General features: G+C 34.8%; 1 protein-coding gene across 2 annotated transcripts in view; it reads left to right on the top strand.

The window, feature by feature from the left end:
* The window catches only part of GRM8 (glutamate metabotropic receptor 8), a 771592-nt gene that overhangs the window by 449652 nt on the left and 300088 nt on the right, over positions 1–21852 (top strand). For both annotated transcript variants that reach the window (XM_003789771.1, XM_012805131.1), the window contains one exon: positions 4388–4588. In XM_003789771.1, coding sequence (XP_003789819.1) covers positions 4388–4588 — 201 coding nt within the window. The remainder of the gene's footprint in view (positions 1–4387; positions 4589–21852) is intronic.

Below are 21852 nucleotides of genomic sequence, written 5' to 3' on the forward strand. Positions count from 1 at the left end.
AAAAAAAAAAAAACTCTCTGACATTTCAATTCAGACAACTGAACTCTGTCCTGAGAAATTGGAAATTCTTTCAAAGCCAAGCTCTGCCACCATAATGTGTCAGCTAAATGATTTACAATTCCTGTCAGGCTCATCGGAGGAAACTGTACTGTAACCTACACAATGTTTTGCAGACTTAGGCTGATTTGCCTTTTTCATTAAGGAGGGACAATATCCAAGAAGCTACACGGTGGTGTGCAAAAGAGCTTAGCTGAAGTTACGTGGTATTTCTTGGACCAATGGGAATTTACTGTGTTTTCTAGGAACATGAGCTATAATCAGAAATATTAGATTTCATTAATGAAAATGTAAAACAATCTTGCTATCAAATTTATGAGGCCGACTTCGTCTCCCACTGGGCAAACACTTTGCTATATGTTGTTAATTTTAAGCAATATACTAAAACACATCGCAACTTTACAATCAGTGGTACTTTAGATGGCTGACATATACCCTTTGCCAATATTTAGCACTTTATAGCAATACATTAACACTAACTTCAGAAACTATGGCATAATGAAATTTTATAGCCAATTAGGTTGATGAGTCACTGTCAGCTTCCTAAACTCCTATTTTAGATGACTAAGAGACTCAGATACAGGAAGCTGCTATAAAATCTTAAGTGTCATGATGAAGTTGAAGTGTCATGATGAAGGGAACAGAAAAACGTATTGTCTAAACAGCCTGAAAAGAGATTAAATGATTTATTTTTAAATTTAAAAGTGGTAATCGTGTTCAAGCTTTCAGTTTGCCTCCATGTGCTTGTATTGACTTGCAGGAAAAGTCTTGGAGTTATATGTGACCCCTGTCACTAGACAGACCTCTGAAATTTTACTTTTGAGGGTATATGTAAATCAATTTTTTTTTTAAAGAAAAGCCAAGGAAAAGTATGTCTATTAAGTTGGGGTGTCTCTATTACAATTAATCAGGAAAACGTTATATGTAAATATATCCAATTATTGAATGCTGAGGAATACCTTTAGAGATTGATTAGGAAGTAATCAATTATAGAAGTATTAAAATAAAACCATACTATATTAAATCCAGAGCATTTGGGGATGGAGTAAATTAAAAATATAAAATATTTAACATGTCTAGCTCTTGCATGTATTCTGTGGGTTGTAAAGACTTTCCAAATTGTTTAGTGCTCTCATGGCCATTGCCTCCGTTGAAATCATTTGGCTTAGGCATTTTTCTGCCAAAAATATGCCCGTTGTCCACCCTTTACCCTGTAGTAATAGAAACAGGGAAATCCTTCCTTTCCTTTCAAGTTCACAAAAGAACATAAAATCAGATAAACATACACTATTTACAGAAGTGTGTGTGCATCTACAGCAGAGGGATTTATAGAGCAGCGGTACAAATGACTTACTGTTAGAGATCTATGTTTTAAAAAATCTCTCTTCTGCTTCTGCCCCTTGGGCTCCAGCCTTGCCCTGTGTGGCTTCATCCTCTTTTCTCTCCCCTCTTTCTCTTCTTTTCCTACTTCTTTCCTATTTCCTGCTTCCACCCCTTGGGAGGAAAACATTTAATTGCTTATAGCTTCTTATTTACAGATTTTTCATATCTTGTTGGCATTTTCTCTTCATATCAACTCTAATCCCCTAGGGTATCTAAGAACATAGAAGAAGTGTTGAAATTTATAGACATTGGGAATTATACATTCTTCAACTCTTCTTCACGTGGGAAGAAGGGAAAGGATTTGACTAGGTTTTCTTTTAGTTGTGCGTAAAAGAGTTATTTTGCTACTTCAATACCATACAATTCTCTAAACAGTAGATCTATACTGATATTTAAACATTTTTATTTTTAGTTATGATGAGTACATAATAGTTGCTTTATTATTGATACATGTGATGTATTGATATAGGCATCCATGTGTATTAATCCAATCAGGATAATTGGGATACTCGTCACCCAATTTATCATTTCTTTGTGTTAGGGACTTTCCAGTTTCATTCCCTTGGTTACTTAAGTATACCCTAACTTATTGACTATAGCACACTGAATTCAACAACACATTGACATGATTATACTCGTATTTTTAAGGAGGGGTATATTGGAGAGAAAGTGTTTTCCAAACGCTGGCCCAGCGTATCAGAATTTCTGGGGGAATTTCTGAAAGGACAGATTGTTCATGTCTCCAAGTCAGAAGCTTCTAACCGAGCAAGTCTCGGGTGGCGCTGAGGGATCTTACTAAGGAAGGGATCATATGTGGGGAGCACTGCCCTGGCATCATAGCCTTCATTTACAGTTGTCACAGTGAGTGATGCAAAACACGTGAAACACAGAGCTTCCATCCAGACCTAGGGACTGTCCCGTCCTTTTCTCGGTCTTCTATCACTGGATTTCCTTGCCTCTTTCTTCCCCGAGGAGCAATCTTCCTAGTTTTCCCATGACTCCCGTGTTCTGGGAGACCCCTCAGAGAAGGGTCAACAGATAAGAGTCTGTAAAGAAGAAAAAAAAAAAAAGAATCTCTTTATTTTCTATAAGCAGTATTCAATATTTATTTATGAACTTTTTACTTTGTTGGTTAAAACTATAAGTGGGACATTTTAGGCAGGAACTTAAAGGGGTGTTTAAGTAACTTGATGAGGTTCTGGGCACAGGGAGTAGTGTCCTAGGACTCAGGAGGCAAAGTGTACCACAGGGGCATGGAGAGGATATTGTCTCCATATCTGCATGGATCTTAGCTTAGGTTGTGTGGCTAAGGTAGGCTGAAGGACACAACATACCTTTCGGCACCTTGAAGATGCTCTCTGTGAGAACTAGTCTCTTTGTGCTCTCAAAGCTGCAAAACCCTCAATAGGAAGTTTTAAAGAAATGGTGATGTTATTCCCTACAATGATAACTTAGTTTTAGATATATTGTGTTTGGTATAGAAGCAGACTACATAGAGATGTGATAGGCAATTGGAATTGTAAGCCCAGCAGTTAGATGATAAGAAAGGCATAGAAAACTAATTTTCCAAACAGCCAGGTTATAAATCGAATTAAATTGATTTTTATAAATTTATAGAAATTTATTTCAATGTTCTGGACTTATACCCAGCATTTTGGTATAGCACATTTCCAATTTATATTTCTAGACCATAGAAATAGTAATAGTTGACAGTGTTGAGAATGAATAGATTCTGTGGTTGGGGGAAAAGGAGACTCATCTTTAGAGAATGGAAAGTTGAGATGTGAGAAAAGTTAGAAAGGCCATGCCAGAAGGGGAGGACCCGAATTTAGCATCATGGCAGACGTCAGCATCTAAAGGAACACCAACCAGCAGCATTGAAAGGAAAAGACTGTCACAGGTATTGAGATGAGGGGAAATACTGTCTGGTGATTGGATGGATACAAATGAATAACTTCACCACTACCTTTGTCTAGATAAGAACATTGGGTTTTGTCATGCTATAAATACCCCAGTATAAAACAACCTATTTATTTAAATTTAAAGCTCTCAATTTAGAGGTTGAATGCACTGGTATTAAGTAAATAAATATTTGGTGAATACAATATTAAAGCTAACTAACATCCAGGGAAAACTGAAAGTATTTTTTTTTTTGGTCTATTCAACTGGTTGTGTAAATTGGGGGTGTGTGTGAAAGTGATATATCTTTCTTAGTTCCCTTAATGAGCCCCAATGTCCTTTCTATTATCACTTCTGTGTGCCCAACATTCTTGACATCCACCAAAGTTTTCTGAGGATTGAGAAAATGTTGGGCTTTCAGTATGAGACCTAAGATTGCCTCCTAAATCTGCCCCATGTGCCCCCCAGTGAATCTCAGTTTCCTCACCTTCAAAATGGGTATGTTGGATCATAATCTCTAATCTCTAATTTACCTTCTGTTTTAAAATCCTTTTAAAACCCAAGGATACTCTCCAATGATAGTTCTCAGCCTTGAATATGCCAGATACAGGTACAATTATTCTGAATGACTTTTGAGAGAATGAATGAATGTATATTTTGAGAAATATACATCTTTTTAATAGAAAATTTGAATATAAAATTAAGTTCAAAAAGAAAATAAATTGAATGAATTTTTTTTAAAAAGATAAACAGGGTCATGGAATATTGCCACACAAGAGTTACAAGTTTCTCAAGTAGAGAGCATGTAAAACAAAAACAGATTTGCGAGGTGCACTTGGAGGTGGAAGACCTTCCTTTGGGTCACTAATTAAATTATGTTCCTGGGGCTGGGGTAGATGGAAAGAGTGACATTTTGCACATTTTCCTTAAAAGATCAAATTGTCATATAGTTACTATATGGTGCAAAGAACCAGGTTACAATGATTACATTTGTTAGGTAAAGTCCCTCTTGTAATTGTGTCCCGGGATTTTTCTTTCTCTTTTGCAGGGCTGGAGCGAATTGCTCGGGATTCATCTTATGAGCAGGAAGGAAAGGTCCAGTTTGTAATTGATGCAGTATATTCCATGGCTTATGCCTTACACAATATGCACAAAGATCTCTGCCCTGGATACATTGGCCTTTGTCCACGAATGAGCACCATTGATGGGAAAGAGCTACTTGGGTATATTCGGGCTGTAAATTTTAATGGTAAGTTAAAACTATCTTTTTTTTCTGTCTCTAAATACTTTGGAAGTATAGGATGTGCTCTTTTCTCCCTATATGTAGAAAATACTCAGAGTAGAAAGCACAGGATTAGAGGCAGTTCTCCTTTTTAATCAGAAGTGTGAGTTTTTCCACCTGCTTTTAAATCCCAAACATATATATTTTTTATGCTACCATTAGTCTGCTCTGGAAAGAAGGAAAACTTAAAAATAAGCCTCTATCAATCAGAATGTTTCTACTTAAATATCACTATTTCAGAAATAACTTAGAAGCCTTATTTTGAAACCATTGACAACAGATTAGGTTGCTTTGAAAATGTTTATTTTGGGGTGTGTGAGCGTGTGAGAGTGTGTGGTGAGCCATTAGTAGAGAAAAGATTGTAGATATTTTGTTTTGAAACTGATTTTAAACTCTATAAACAATAAGTTGACTTGAAGAAAATGGATAATTGGGAGTCGCTGTATCTTTATACTTGAGAATGTGAAGTTTCTGCCTTGTCTTCTCTTTCCTTGCATTTTCCTTGACTTAGTCAGCTGGAAGCAAAGAGCTGCATATAATACTGGGTAGATGGGAGTTTTCCTACTGTAACAGCAGGATTGTTCCTTCTGTGATTGTCACAGGAAACCGATAGAGAATACGGTGGATTCACGGTATTCGGCTGAGAATAGCCAAACTGCCTGTCTGAAGTGATGAAATTATTGAATGCTGCTGTTCTTTCATGAAAGTTGTAATGGTTGCTGCCTGTGACTTTGACCATTATTTTCAAATGAAATGATAGAATGCTCTGAGCTGTCTAATTCTTTTGCTTTGGCTGTAATCCACACAATGGACATGCCTCCAAGCCACACACAGCACCGCACTGTCCATCATAATACACTCCAGTGACCTCAGCTGCCAGCCTTTCTCAAAAAAGCACAAGGTCATCTTCAATTTAGAATTCAAGTGGAAACTTCTTTTCTTTTGCTTTTCTCAGGCAGCATAAGATAGGACTTGGTTTACGTTCAATATACTCTATCCTTGTCTCCAGGAGAATTTTTGTGGAGCATTACATAACACCAATACTTTTGTTAAGAATATGAACATTAAGGGGAGTTTGAAAATAATTTTCATGCAAGTATCAAATTGAGCATAAGAAGAGTGTTACAATACAAGGTTATTTACCCTAATGTGAAGTTGGGGAACACTTCCCTTATCCCATATCGTTCGTCAGGAAGAAGGTGGCAAAGTTTCTCCAGACTGATGCTTACCTCCAGAAGACAGGGAAATTATCTAAAGAAGTAAGGGGGAAAGGATGTTAAAAGCAAATTAATATTTCTCTTTTATCTTAAGCATAGATCATAACCTAACCCTTCTGTGATGACTTCAGTTATTGTACCATATGGTAATAATAAGTGATGCTATTAAAGACTATTAAAGGATGTCTTAATGCAGTGGCCTTTAAGATGATTTGTCTCTAGACTGCAATGATTTCGGAGTTCTCCTGTACACTTTTTGTAGGTTTTTTCCCATTCTACATTCCCATGCTGGTGCTGGTGCTGGTGCTGGGCTTGACTTTAGGACAGGTGCTAACAGGACTGGTGAAAATAGACAACACAATCATGGGATTTAGAGTTTCCTGGAAAACTTAGATATTGATCAAATAATCACACAAAAGTATAATTATATAGTGTGCAGTCAGTGCTGAAGAGGGAGGTAGGCTGGACCTAGAGTTTATGGTAAGGAATACTTACTTAACCTAGGGCAGTAGCGGCAGATGAGATCTGAAGGAGATAGGTGCCTGAGATACAGGGGGCACCAGGAAGGACCAAGTAGACCACGTGAGATCTTAAAGGTCATTCTTAAAGTTTTTTCTTCATTTTGAAAACCACTGGAATCTCTTGAATCAAGTAGAACTGTGTCTGATACAAGAGTAAATATACCCTAGAGGAGGGTCATGGAAAAGAAATCAATTATAGTGTGAAAACTTAAAAGAGAATCTCTGTGAGCTATTTGGAAATCTGCAAATTATTCTAGGCTTGAGATTTGTCTGTATTCTAATAGTTGATGATACAGGGTAAGAGACCGGGACATAAGTAAATTACCATGGGATATATAATTCTCTTGATTTTCAGCCGTTTTCAGGATGTTCATCAATTTTTCTGTTTCCTTATTGGCTTATCTATTACTGTTTATTCATTCTTAATAGCTTGTATGCTTATGATAAAGACACACGGAGGTGTTCTAATATCAGCATACAATCAAAACTATTAAAGGAGGAAGAAATCAATATGATAACCAGATAAAAGCCTCGATTAAACTTGGAGGTTCTTAAGCAATCAAAATATCAAGATACTTCCAATGGGATTCTAATTTTTGTTATATGATAGAAGCAAGCCTACCTACTTTCAGGATAGAATCAATTTTCTTGGAAATTATTTCTTAAAGAAAAGTGTCACATGGGACTTTGACAGCCAAATGAGCAATACTATTTATTAATAAAAAAAAATTACAGCAAAAGGAGAAGGCTTTCTGGCTGTTTTGCATATGTACCCTCAATCAAAGTTAAGATATGTAATGCTTGTTACACAGAAGGATGTTTCGTTAAAGGCATTTTCAAACAGGAGGATGATAATCTTTCCTGATCCAGATTTATAACTCTTTTGAGCTCTGATGATATGGGAATGTATCATACTCTCTGAAGAATAAATGAAGGATGTCTCCTTTATACACTGCTTTTAATATTCTGCCTTTGAAAACATTCTACTCAAAAATCTAACATTATAGTCAGTTAAAATAAAAACCGTTGGGTTGGAGGAATTGGCATATTCCTGGCCAATCCACTTCTCCTGTCTCTACTTACATGTCTCCAAGGTCCCACTGGCTCTATGAAGCTCACTTCAGTCCACAGATTTAAATATCCTTGCTCTTCACAGGAATTTAATGGAGGCTGTAAGTAAGACTTTAAGAATTGTGTTCTCCATTGGGAGCCTAGCAAACAACTATTTTATGTTGTTAATTGGATCCCAGTTGAGTATGTTGTGTTGGTGATGGTTGTTGTTCTCACCTGGTGGGACCCTTTTTCCAAAGACTGGAAGTTCAAGGCAGGAGGCATTGTCTAAACCAAGGTTTTCTTAGGATCAGTTTTAAATGTCCTGGAAAAGCCAGGTGTGCTTGACTAGACTCAGAGCTGCTTACTTTACATGACAATAGATACTATTATATGCTGGAAGGTTTTTTAGCATAGTTATGACCAATTGTCAAAGAATGAGATTCATGAAGCAAACTGCCAGTTACGGCCTTCCAGACTTTCTGTCAGGGTCAGTGAGCTACAAAATGTACTCTCAAGTAATGAAAAAAAAAATGACCCATTACATAGAATTATTTAGAAATATCTATTTAAATATTGCATAGTGGCTACTCCAAAGAATAATTTTTGTGTAGATAAAATTGTTGTTAAATTTGTTCTTTTTGACATTAATAAGATATCAGGACATACTATTTTTCATGGTCCTTTTTAGTTTGAGATAGTAAATGTATGTCATTGATGTGGAGGAAAACTCACCAGTTTATAGTAGGGGAAAGTGAAGCAGCAGAGTAAATGGGCATTGCACAGACCATTGGTGTAAAATTAAAGGGAATTATGTTAAAATTTAATCTTTCTGACATTGTAACCTGGCATGTGGCATGCTTGCTCAAGCAGTTGTTTAAAAATATTTGGTTTAAAAGATCATGGTTATTCCAGTATAATATTTAACTGAAAAAGTAAAGAACATATTAGAATTTAGAATGATCAATGAATGATTAGTATTTTAGTCCAGATTTGTTCCATAAAAAAGTAGCTAATGCTGAAATATTTAGTAAAACTTCTAAACTACAAAGTACTATTTGGCATCAAAGACAACGGTCTACAATGGTGGTATAATTGAATTTAATCACTTAAACTATTTTTCTTAATCACTGGAAAAATGTACCTGAACCATCTTCTGCATCTGTATTTTAACCATGTTCTCAGTCGTAAGGTATCCAGAATTACTAATGCTTCCCTTAAAAGTTTTCTCAACCTTTGTTCTCTACTTGGGAAGCCAGAGGGAAATAAAAACTTTTCCTTTTTGAGTTACTTTTATTGCTACTATTTGAACAAAATGCTATTTCTATATATTTTTGAAATCCTATGATTTATCAAAAGAAAACCATATAGGAGTTCACATATTTCAGGAACTTAAGCAACTATGTCAATTCCTTACTTTAGACTGGTCTACAGGCAATAAAATATTAATCCTGAACATCTTGTATAGAATCAAAGATTTTTCTGTTGCTGTGGGAGTCTTACTTATCATAAAGAAACAGCATTGGGCAGAATTTCAGAGCTATCTCCCTGCTCCTTTTCCTGGTAGTTGATCTCACGTCATGGCCGATCAAGCACAGTGGCTTACCTGTTGGGACTGTTTGATCACATGTAACCAACCAACTTAAAAAACTGACTTAAGCTTTCTTAATTAAGCTACAAGGAGGAATTTAAAACATATATCAGGAAACCCTATGTCAGAATATAAAAGAGTCTAAGAACTAGTTCAAATAAATAAAAACCCATCAGGAACCCAAACTTCTCTCTGTCTGTCTGCTTCATCTGATTTTCTCTTTTTATTGGTTTTCTCTGCTTTTAGGCCACAGGGCATCAGAAGGTCTGGATTTCTAGAGTTTAGCTAGTCTTTGTTCAGGACACCTGCTAAGTTTAAGAAACATATATACATGCAGTGCATGCGCATGTATATATGTGTATACACACACAGCACACGTACCCACCTGTATACATAGTACATAGAAGTTCTTCACAGCTTGAGTCTCATTAGCCAAACTTGGGTTGTCTGTCAAACCTGCTCCAAATTATCAGTGGCTGGGAGGAAGTAGTAAAAACTTGGTTACTTGGTTGTCACGAGTCGAGTCAACTGCCCGGGGATGAATGGATGTAAAGGATATTTAGAAAGTTTCTGTAAGTGACTTAGGGGGAATATTTAAAGTGTGGCAGAGAGGCAGAAACCTGAGAGAGAGGTTATGTGCAGGTCTCTGAATCTCATTGCTTCTTTAGGTTGGTGAGTTTCTGTTAGGCTAAGGAAGACATAATTATGAATGACATAGCATAGAACTTTTTTTGCTTTGTTTCATTTCTTATTTATTTATTTATTTATTTACTTTTTGATACAGAGTCTCACTATGTGGCCCTCGGTGGAGTCCCATGGTGTCACAGCTCACAGCAACCTCAAAATCTTGGGCATAAGTGATTCTCTTGCCTTTGCCTCCCAAGTATCTGGGACTAGAGACGCTTTCACATCACCTGGTTATTTTTTGTTGTTGTTGCTGTTGTCATTGTTGCTTAGCAGACCCCAGCTGGGATCGAACCCACCAGCCCCGGTGCACATGGCTGGCGCCCTAACCACTGAGCGATGGACACCAAACCATCATTTCTTCTTTTTAATTTCAAAACATTTATAAGGTACAAGTATCTTTTGTTACATGGATGAATTGTATCATGCTGAAGTCAGGACTTTTTGTATACCTGCCATCCAAATAGGGTACATTGTACCAAACAGGCAGATTTTTATCTCTCATACCCTCCCATCTTCTCCTTTGAAAAAAAAAAAGAATCACATAGAATGTATGAGAATCTCTGAGAAGAATCCAACTTTGGTATTATGTAATGCAATCCCTTATATTGTGGTTGAATTCCCTGACACCAAGAGGAATGAAGCTGCTTTTCTAAACTCAGTACTGAGTAGTGAAATAAATATTTCAATGCTTGATATTCTAAGGAAATAGGCAACATTTGTCAGATAATAGAGGCTGGTAGAGAGATGGAATTTATCAGCATTTTCTTTTCTTTAGAAATCTCATTGATTTCAAAGACTTAATACAAAATTTCCAAATATACAATTATGAAAGTCTCTGAACATTGTAATCTGATTTTGATACAAATTTGTGTGAATAAAATATTTTTAAGTAATTTAAAAGAAACCAATTATGGCTTAGTATTAGGAAATATACCACAACTTGCTACTAGGTTAAAAAAGGCAATGATAAACATTTCATAGGGTTGCATGAAGCCATTTGAAGTATACCTTTCACTTCTGTTATGAGTACAAAAAAAACTAGAATAAACTAGAAATGTTTAACATATAAAGAACATCATTTTTTGCTTAGAACCAATTATATATTTATACTTATTCCTGTCAAGGAGATGAGTTAGACCTACTATTACTAATAGTATATTCCATAAAGTTTAACCAATGTGATAAAACATGGAAGAAAAATGTCAAAGACTGCTACTCAAAAAAAAAAGGAAAAAAAAGTTTTATGGTTATTTCCACATAATTTTATCTCAAGATAATAAGAGTACCCATTTTAGACAGATGATCAAATATAAAAGATCATATTAAAACAGTAGAAGCTGGGCGGTGCCTGTGGCTCAAAGGAGTAGGGCTCCAGCCCCATATGCCAGAGGTGGCTGGTTCAAACCCAGTTCTGCAAATTAAAAAAAAAAAAAAAACAACTGACTAATATGTGGGAAATGGAACTCTGTTTCCCTTGCAAAAGCAAATTTAAAATATCTGGAAATACATTCAACCAAAAGCTGTAAAAGACCTATACGAAGGCAAATTTATTGAGAGAGGTAAAAAAATTTGAAAACATAGACATTTATTCTTTGTTTATGAATGGAAGACCTAATTATAGGAAAAGATGTTAACCCTTTTTAAATCAATCTATATTCAGGGTTAGTTTTGTTAAAACAGGATTGAACTAATAAGGCAATGTTTTCTGGAATATTAAATATTTCAAATTTTAATTGTGGGAATAAAAGTAAAAATAAAATAATTTTGGAGAAAAAATATTCCTATTAGACATTTAAGCATAATTTTTGAACTTCAACAGGATTTTACTATTTTCATTTCAAAATATCACAGGGGTACTAATGGTTTTGGTTACATGGATTGCTTTATAATGCTTAGCAGGGCTATAAATGTGCCTGTCACCCAGATAGTGTTCATTGTACCCACAGGTAAGTTTTTGCCCATTCCATCCTCCCCCCACCCCCCTGCTTGATTTTCACTCAGTTTTTCTTCCCTCTGGTCACATGTACTCAATACTTCACTTAGGATAATGGTCTCAGTTCCATCCAAATTATTGCAAAAGGCATGAATTCACTCTTTTTGTGACTGAGTAGTATTTTGTGATATATATCACAATAAATCTGATACATATGTATATGTATGTATATATATATATCAGATTTTGTTAATCCACTCATGAATGGATGGGTTAATTGCACATCTTTGCAATTGTGAACTCTACTGCAATAAACATTCAAGTGCAGGCATCATTTGATAAAATGCCTTCTTTTCCCTTGGGTAGATACCTAGTAGTGGGATAGCTGGACCAAACAGTAGGTCTACTTTTAGTTCTGTGAGCACTCTCCATCCTGTTTCCACAGAGGTTGTGCTAATTTGCAGCCCCACCAACAGTGTGTGCATGTTCCTTACTCTCTGCATCCACACCAGCATCTGTTGTTCTGGGATTTTTAATAAAAACCATTCTAACTGGGATAAAGTGATGTCTCCTTGTGGGTTTAATTTGCATATCCCTGATGACTAGTGGCATTGAACATTTTTTCATTTCATATTCCATTTCTATCTTCCTTTGGAAAGCTCCTGTTCATTCATGTCTTTTTCCCACTTTATAATCAGGTTGTTTTTTTCTTACTGATTTGCTTGAGTTCTTTATAGATACTGCCTATTAGCACTTTATCAGATGAATATCTTATGAATATTTTACCCCATTATGTATTTTGTCTGTTTTCTTTGTTGATTTTTACCTTAGTTATGCAGAAGATTTTTAATTTAATAAAATTCCATTTATTCCCATTTATTTATTTGTGGTAGTGTTATAATTGCCACTGGGATCTTAGTTGTAATTTTTTTTGCTTAGTCCATATCTGGAAAAGATTTTTTTCTGTATTTTCTTCTAAAATTCTCATGGTTCCATGCCTTACATTTAAGTCTTTTATCCATCTTGAGTTAAGTTTTGTGTGTGTGGTGGGAGATAGGGATCCTGTTTCATTATTCTGCAAGTGGATATCCAATTCTTTTAGCACCATTTATGAATAGGGATTCTTTTTCTCAGCATATATTATTATCTGCTTTGTCAAAGTCAGTTGGCTGCCTGTAGATGATTTTATATCTGGGTTCTCTTTTCTGTTCCATTGGTATAAGTCTCAATTTTTGTGCCAATACCATATCATTTTGGTTACAATAGCCTTGTAGTATTGATTGAAGTCTGATAATAGGATGGTTCCAGATTTGTTGTTTTTGCTTAGGATTACTTTGGGTATTCAGGTTCTTTTTTGTTCTAACAAAGCACAGAATTATTTTTTCTAGATCTGTGAATTATGATATTGGTAATTTAATGAGGATTACACTGAATCTGTGTATCACTTTGGGTCATATGGACATTTTAACAATGCTGGTTCTACTAATCCATGTGCATGATAAGTCTTTCCATTTGTCTGTGTCATTCATGATTTCTTTTGTCAGTGTATTGTAGTTCTCTTTGCAGAAATCTTTCATTTCCTTGGTTAGGCATATTCCTAGGTGTATTAATTTCTTTATAGCTATTGTGATTGGTATTGAGTCTTTGAGTTGACTCTTGGCTTGACAATTATTAATGTATAGGAATGATACTGATTTGTGTGCATTGATTTTTAATCTGAGACACTGTTGAATTTCTTTATTAATTACAGGTGTCTTTTGGTGGAGTCTTTTGGGTTTTCCAGATGAAAGATCTTATTATCAACAAAAAGTGATCATTTGTTTCTTTTCTGATTTGGATACCTTTTATTTCTTTCTTTTGCCTCATTGTTCTGGCTAGGAATTCCAGTACTATGTTGAAGAGAAGTGATGACAGTGGCCACCCTTGTATTTTTTTTTTTTTTTAACAGAAACATTATTTTTTTTTCTTTTTTTTTTTTTTTTGTTTATGGTCGGGGCCAGGTTTGAACCTGCCACCTCCCATATATGGGACCGGTGCCCTACTCCTTGAGCCACAGGTGTCACCCGCCACCCTTGTCTTGTTCTGGTTTTTAGTAGGAAAGCTTTCAACTTTTCTCTATTAAGTATGATGTTGGCTTTATAATTTGGAGGTATGTTTCTTCTATGTCTACTTTGTTGAGAGTTTTTATAACGAAAGCATGCTGAATTTTGTTGAATGCTTTCTCTGCATCTATTGAGATGATCATATGTGGTCTTTATTATTGCTTCAGTTTATGTGTTGAATCATATTGATTTATGTATGTTGATCTATCCTTGCAACCTTAGGATGAAGACTACTTGGTTAAGGTGGATTATTTTTTTGATGGCTGTTGGATTTAATTTGCTAGTATTTTATTGAGGATATTTGCAGTTTTCCTTTTTCTTTGTGTTCTTTCACATCTTTGCCATTCAGGTGATACTGGCTTCATAAAATGAGTTGGGGAAGGAGTCCCTCCTTCTTGACGTTATTGGATAATTTCTGCAATATGGCTATCAGCTCTTGGTTGAGCACAATGGGTTTTGTTTGTTTGTTTGTTTCTTTTCTTTTTTTTTTTTAATAGAGACAGGGTCTTATTCTTTTTACCCAGGCTGAAGTGTAATGGCTCAATCATAACTCACTGTAACCTTGAACTCCTGGGCTCGAGCAATCCTTCTGCCTCACCTAGGACAACTTCAGAGTAACTAGAACTACATATGCACCACAGCACCTGACTGATATATATTTTTTAATTATAGAAATAGGTTCTTGCTGTGTTGCCCAGGCTAATCTCAAAAACCTGACTTCAAGTGATCCTTTCACCTCTGCCTCCCAAACTGCTGAGATTATAGGTCTAAGCCACCATGACTGGCCCTATATCTAGGCATCATGTTAAGCTACAATAATCAGTCCAATATGGAACTAGTACCAGATTATACATATGATAAATGGACCTTGATAGAAAAATAAATAGATAACAATGATAAATAAATTTACATATGTATATATATAAATTTATAATACGATATATGTGTCTTTGGAACTTAGTGAGAAAAGACTTTTTAACAGTTGGTTGCTGATTTATAATAGATTTAAGGGAGAGTATTTCTCTACATAAGGCAGTATTATCCACTTAGATTTTTTTTAGAATTAGATGAAGAAGAAGCAAAAGAAAAAAAAACATATATATGGGAAAGTTTATCTGGTTTGAATGGGAATGTTTATAATCCATAAAAGAAATTATAATGGAAAAATGCACATGTTTGATTTGGTAAAACTTTCACACTTGAATATTTAAAAAGCTGTCATGAACATGATTTTAAAATAGAAATTAAAGTAAGAAATATACTGATGTTGTTATGTCTCAACTATAGAATGAGCCACATCTATTGATATGAATTATACCATCTCTAACAGATGAATTAACCATATTTATAAATATTAATGAACATTTATATTAATGTAAAAAATTAGGACTCACTAATAACTTGAAAAAAGGCCAATTAATCCATAATGAGGGACTGCTTTACCCTATCAAATTTACAAAGACTTAAAATTACAATTATTTAAAAGTAATTGCTGTGCATTTGTTTTCAAAATAATGTTTGGTAAGAATAGATATTGATGTGTTTTTGATATTATTTGCTCAGTATATATCAAGTTCTTATTTTCTTTTAGGAATATATTATAAAAATTATTTGAAATAATTATATTTATAGTAATTTATTGAACAAACAAGAAAACAAAATCAAAATTTTGTTCTGTTCATAAGTAAAACTCACCAACAGGATGTTGTACAGTGTCACAACATCTTGGCTGGGTTTTGGGATCCAAGGCTTTGATTCTTGTTCTGCCATTTTCCTATTCTGTGAGCCCATCCAAACTGCTCAGCTTCATCTTGTCAATGAAAAGATTATATTAATACTACAATGTTCTAATCTTTGATGTCTCTTCCAGCTCTAAATTCTGTACATATTCTCTTAAGAATAAAGGTGTTTTTTAAAAAATATAGATGCCTATTAATATTCCTACAGTTGTCTTTCTTTGTTTACATTAATTTTGTATTTTATAAAACATTAATTTTACATATATTTGTGGTGGAGTCTACCTAATTTTTTAAATGGTTCTGCATTGCTTTAAAATTGAGAATGCAAAGCTTAATAAAACATGATTTTATGACTTGTCAAATGTCAGGAAACACGTTACATGTTACTAACAATAATTCAACTTGATAAGTGATATGATAGAGGAATGGGCATAGATGAACACAACATAAATCTGGGATTAGGAACAGTGTAAGAGAGGCTTAAAGGCCATAACACAGAGAGCCAGTGATTTCTGATTTAAGGTACAAATGGAAAGTGACATTTTCTCTGGTGAACAAGAAGTGGAAAAGGCAGTCATGGCAGAGAAAACAGTTTAATAATAGCTGGGAGATGGGGGAGCATACACACACATTCTAGGAAAGCTGAGCACTCACAGTGGAAGGGTGCAAGGGGATAGTGATGGGGCATTCAGACGATGAGACTGGCACGAGCTTGCACCTGGTTAGAGACCGCTGCTAAGTTCTGGTACTTGAAAGTGATAGGCAAAAAGGAACTGAAGCTCTCTAAGCAGTGCGGTGAAGAGCTACCATAAGTATTTGAAAAAAATAACTTGGTTAGCACTTTAAAGCCTGCAGAAGGTCAGAGTAAAGGCGAGACAGTTGCAGTCGTCTTAATGAGAAAATAATCTCTGAAATGAGAAAATAAAGTATACATGAAATGGAAGAAAGCTGAAGACAGAGGAAGGAAGTACAGAGTCATTTGCCATGACTGTTCTGGGCACTGCATTTTGACTATATACCGAGAGATTTTGAGAAGTATCTTAACTTTTCTAAATGACCTTTGTGACGGTGACAATCTCATCACTGAAGTTAATTCAGTAATTTAGTATATATGCTTCTGACGTAATTGACTTGACAACACTTTCTGTTTCATCTACTTACATCAGTAGCAAATGAGGCAGTCAATATATGGAAAAATCGACAAAATGTCATTGCTTGAAATTATGATGCATAATTTCCTTATGATTAACTTTTACTTACCTAGTAAATATAGATAAGGCTAAGAAAAATGTGATGAAATGATTTTCTATTGGTCTTAAAAATATCTTTTTTGATAATTCATTTGAAATGAAATTGAGGAAATCATTATTAATAATTTAGAAGCATTATGCAATTCTTGAAGTTTCTGTTTATTTCTATGTATTCAAAATGACTGTATCTTCCATTCCACTTCTTAAAAATTCATAAATATTTCCAGAAGTAAACAGGTAGATTTGAAATTAAGAAATTTTTCTATTCCAATCAAGGAAATTTTGAGATGATTATAAAGTATTAATTTTACAAATGAAGTCATCATGACATTTGGCAGGGTAGTTATATCTGCCTCTGTTTTCTAACTGGATAAGATGATAAACAGTAGATTTTGTTTTGTTTTGTTTTGTTTTGAGACAGGGTCTTACTCTGTCATCCTAGAATGTCATATAGTGCAGCAAGCATAGCTCCCTGCGACTTCTGTAGAGACAGGGGACTTGCTATGTTTCCCAGGCTACTCTCAAACTCCTGGCCTCAAGTGAATCTCCTGCCTTGGCCTCCCAATGTGCTAGAAATGTATGTGGGAACCAGCACACCCAGACCAGGATTTGAAGTGTAATTTCTTATAGTCATGTATCATCATGTTTATTAATGAGAATATTTCTCCCTTAAAATATAAGGGGAGGGAGAGGGATTCGAGGGTTCACTTCTGTGGTTCATCTTGCAAGGGTACAAGTGAATCTTTATATGAGTAGAATATGAATGTTTTGACATAATAACTAAGAAAGTTACATGAAGGCTATGTTAACCAGTTTGATGGAAGTGTCTTGGATTATGTATGAAAACACCACACTGTACCCCCAAAGTGCATCAATGTACACAGTTACCATTCAATTAAAAAAAAAAATATATATATATATATATATATATAAAGACCTACATGTGGGCCAAGATTGAGCCAGCAGTGAAGAACAACTTGAAGCAATTCAATGAAATTTATTTTAGTTTTTCCCAGAGTCCTACTCAGCTTCACCCACTGATTTAGGGTTTGGGGCTTCTCCCTTATAAAGAAAGATGGGGTACAATGAGCTCAGTAATTAAGGATAATGGGCTGACCCTGGTTCGAAATGAGGATGTTGTCATGAACCTTGAATGAAGGATGAAGAATCAGATGAAGGGATAAGGAAGATTCGAGATAGTAGGGAAAGTGTCTGAAGTAGTTAATGTTTGAGACTGTACTTTTCTCAGGGAAGAAAAACATGAGCTTTGTACTCAGAGTTTGAATCTCCTTTCACAACTGCCTATTTAGTGATCTTGGCCAAAGTAACAAAATCTCCCTAAATCTTTGTTTCCTCATCTATAAATAGGAATAATAATTGCTTTTATATTTTGGATTTTAAATGTAAGTTGATAATGCTTAGAAATGCTTAGTAAAGAGATAAACTGTACAATATGTGATGAATATTTTATTAATAGATATTTAATGAAGTAAGAGGTTGGGTCAGTTTTCAGTGATGGTGAGAAGGGTGGGTTGGAACTAAGGATGTGAAAATCTTTAGAAAGATGAAGACTTAAAAAGCACTACATAGAGGGAAGTGGAAGTGAAAACAAGGAAAAAATTAGAAAGGATGCCACTGCCATGGCACCAAATTGGGAGTGTTTTACGTTCTTAACGTAAATGGGAAAGTAGCTTACTGCTGAGATGGACATCTGATGAATGCGCAGTAGATCAGATGGGGCTCATTCTGGGATTATTTCTTCTGGTTCCTTCAAAACTGCGTCTTTTTTTTTCCTTAATGAAGGAAGGTATTTAATGGAATAGCTCCCATGTTATTAAGGGTAATTATTTTTTAGCGATATTTTGCTTCAGAAAGAATCTATCTGAAAATTGTAATGTAAATGTGATTATTTTTCTCTTTAAGGTTATTAAGTCTTATAATTACATTAGGCTTTAATTATAAAGTTAGTTTGAAAGTGAGGGATATGAATGAGGAAATTCCTTTGAGTTCTGGTGCCTATTTATTACACTTTTTTGAATTTGGCTTTCTCAGTCTTTTGGCTGTGTTTCAACACTGTGACCATCAAATAACTTTTTTCTTGAATCTTAAAAGTCCCTTTTTAATTTTAAAAATTAGTAAGTTCATTTATGGTATTTATGTGTATTTGTCCTATATACTCATTTAATAAATATTTCTGAATGGCCCTTATGTGCAAACTCTGCCATTTGTGCTTTTTCTCTTTCATTTCTCACTGCTTCTTTTCCTTACTTAACCTTTCTTTGTATCTTAAATTTCTTTTCCTCCCCTCTTATCCTCTTTCTTCTTAATATTTCTCTACTTGCTTTTGTGATCATTCAGTGACCAAGAGAGTGGCAAGTGGCTGAGACAATGAACCTTTGGGACACAGACATGAGTTCAAATATTTCCTCTCCCAAGTTGTGGGAGACCTTGGATATATCACTGACACTTTGTAAGTATCTATGTTCACATCTTTGGACTGGAATAATAATAATACCTATGTCGTAGTGTTATTGTGAGCATTTAGTGAGATAATTTATGCTTAAGGACTTGGCACAATGCCTGGCATATTATGAATAATTAATACATGGTAACTATTACTTTTTTGTGCTTCCCACTAGAACAAACTCTGTGTATATATATATACTGAATTGCAAATATATACACATAAACATTCCCCAACTACACACCTATCCACATAAATTCCCCTACACATCTTAGGTTTTAAAGCATCTCATAAACCTCCTATAATCAGTAACACTGTGTTGTCTGAAGTTAATCTCTCAAGGTGTTCTTCACCTGTTCTCAAAATTGTTTAGGCTTTTTAGTTTGCCCTTTCTCTTTTCTCTTGCAGTCATTTTTTTTTTTTTTTGGTTCCTTCATTTCTTTCTTTCTTTTTTTTTTTTTTTTTGCAGTTTTTGGCCAAGGCTGGGTTTGAACCCCCCACCTCTGGCATATGGGGCTGGCGCCCTACTCCTTTGAGCTGCAGGTGCCGCCCTTCCTTCATTTCTTATTAGAACTTTAGAGGAAGATATAGGAGTGAGACCCACCTGAATCCATTTGGCCTAGTAAAATGAGACAGGAGAGATGAGGAGGTGCAGACTGTTGCTTGAAATGGTGTTCAAGAATACACTGCACCTCCTGTGTTAAGAATTCCATTGGAAACTCACTCACGGCCTGTGAAAGACACACCCAAGCCTTGACAAAGAATTTAACTGAAGCTTGTTAGTCACACCCAACTCATCCACAGAAAACTTCTTGTGTCAGTGCCCAGCTGATTCAGTTACCCGTGTTCACAGAACAGAGTGGACCACTTGATAGAATTAAGTAAAAGTCATATGTCCTATTCCTTTTAAGAAGTAATTCAAATGGGAATGAAAACACACATTTTGGCAGTTAAAATTTATCTTTCAATCTACTGAAGGGTACATTTCCCTCAGATTGGATGTATATTATTTTTTAGCTATTTAGATTAGATAGGTGAGCTTATGATTCATATTTAAATATAACGCTGAGAAATTTTGCTCTATTTAATGATAAATCTAAAAGGCCATTCCTCTCCTGGCTCCTTGAAGAGCTCTTAACTGCATTTTTGTTCTCTTCTAACCTTAAATAAACGTTAGGCTTATGTTAAAATTTATATACTCTTATCTCTATTCTCTCTTTAATTAAAAATTAATGAAATGAAGAACAACGCTTAAAGCCTTTAGTTAACTTTAAAAATGTATAAAATGCATATAGCAAAGTGCAATAAGTCTATAGCTTAATGAACTTCAATAAACTGAAAGTGCCCAAACTAGAATCCAGAACAATTGGATCAGCATGAAGAACACCAAAGCAACCCCCAGATCTTCAGCTGGCACTTAGCACCCTCTTATGTCCCCTTATAATCAGAACATTCTTCTCCTAAAAGTCACTCCCCTGACTGTTAACAGCACAGACTAGGGGTGTCAGCTTTTATACTTTTATATAAATGAAATTGCATAACCTGTACTTTTTAATGTCTCGCTTCATTTTACTGAAATTTTTGTTAAACACAAAGTAAAATGTATTTTCACCATTATCTTCTTCTATTAATGTTTGATTCAATTATTTAAATTTGCTTCGTGAGATGTTCAATATTTAATTTTTAAAGCCCAATAAATTAAATTATTTTATGAAGTAGTAACATTTAGTATCTATTAATGAGGTTTAACTAGATTAAGAATTAAATATTTAGTATAATACCTGTAATTTCTTTGAAAGTGGTAAAGAAATTACCTTTAAGAACCTTCTTATCTTGGTCAGGTCACAGTCCTTTTCAATAATAAACTTTACTTTTTAGGACAGTTTTAATTTCACAGCAAAAATGAGTGGAAAGTACAGGCTGTCCATAGTACTACATGAAGATTCTTTCTTGATATGCATTCTGTGGGTTTTAGAAAAGGTATATAGTTTTGATCACTATCAATTTATAGTATAGTTTGAGATTTGGTAGTGTGATTCCTCCTGCTTTGTTTTTATTTCTGAGTAATGTCTTGGCTATTCGAGGTTTTTTTCTGATTCCATATAAAACGAAGTATTATTTTTTTTAAGATCTTTAAAGTATTACAGTAGAGCTTTAATAGGGATTGTATTAAAATTGTGTATTGCTTTGGGTATTATGGACATTTTAATAATGTTGATTCTTCCCAGCCATGAGCATGGTATGTTTTTCCATTTGTTAACATTTCAGCTGTTTCTTTTCTTAAAGTTTCGTAGTTCTCTTTATAGAGATCTTTCATGTCCTTTGTTAGGTAAACTCCCAAATATTTCATCTTCTTCAGCACTACTGTGAAAGGAATAGAGTCCTTGACTGTTTTTTCAGCTTGAGTATTGTTGGTATATGTAAAGACTTATGAGTATTGATTTGTGCCCTGAGATGCTGCTGTATTCCTTAATCACTTCTAAGAGTTTTGTAGTAGAATTCCTGGTGTTTTCCAGATACACAATCATATCATTTGCGAAGAGTGAAAGTTTGATCTCCTCTGACCCTATATGGATACCCTCGATCTCATTTTCTTATCTAATTGTGATGACTAAAACTTCCATTACAATGTTAAAAAGCAGCGGAGACAATGGGCAACCTTGCCTGGTTCCTGATC

This window comes from Otolemur garnettii, unplaced genomic scaffold (genome assembly GCF_000181295.1).
Source record: "Otolemur garnettii isolate 467f Iridium unplaced genomic scaffold, OtoGar3 scaffold00037, whole genome shotgun sequence".
NCBI classification, from domain to species: Eukaryota; Metazoa; Chordata; class Mammalia; order Primates; family Galagidae; genus Otolemur; species Otolemur garnettii.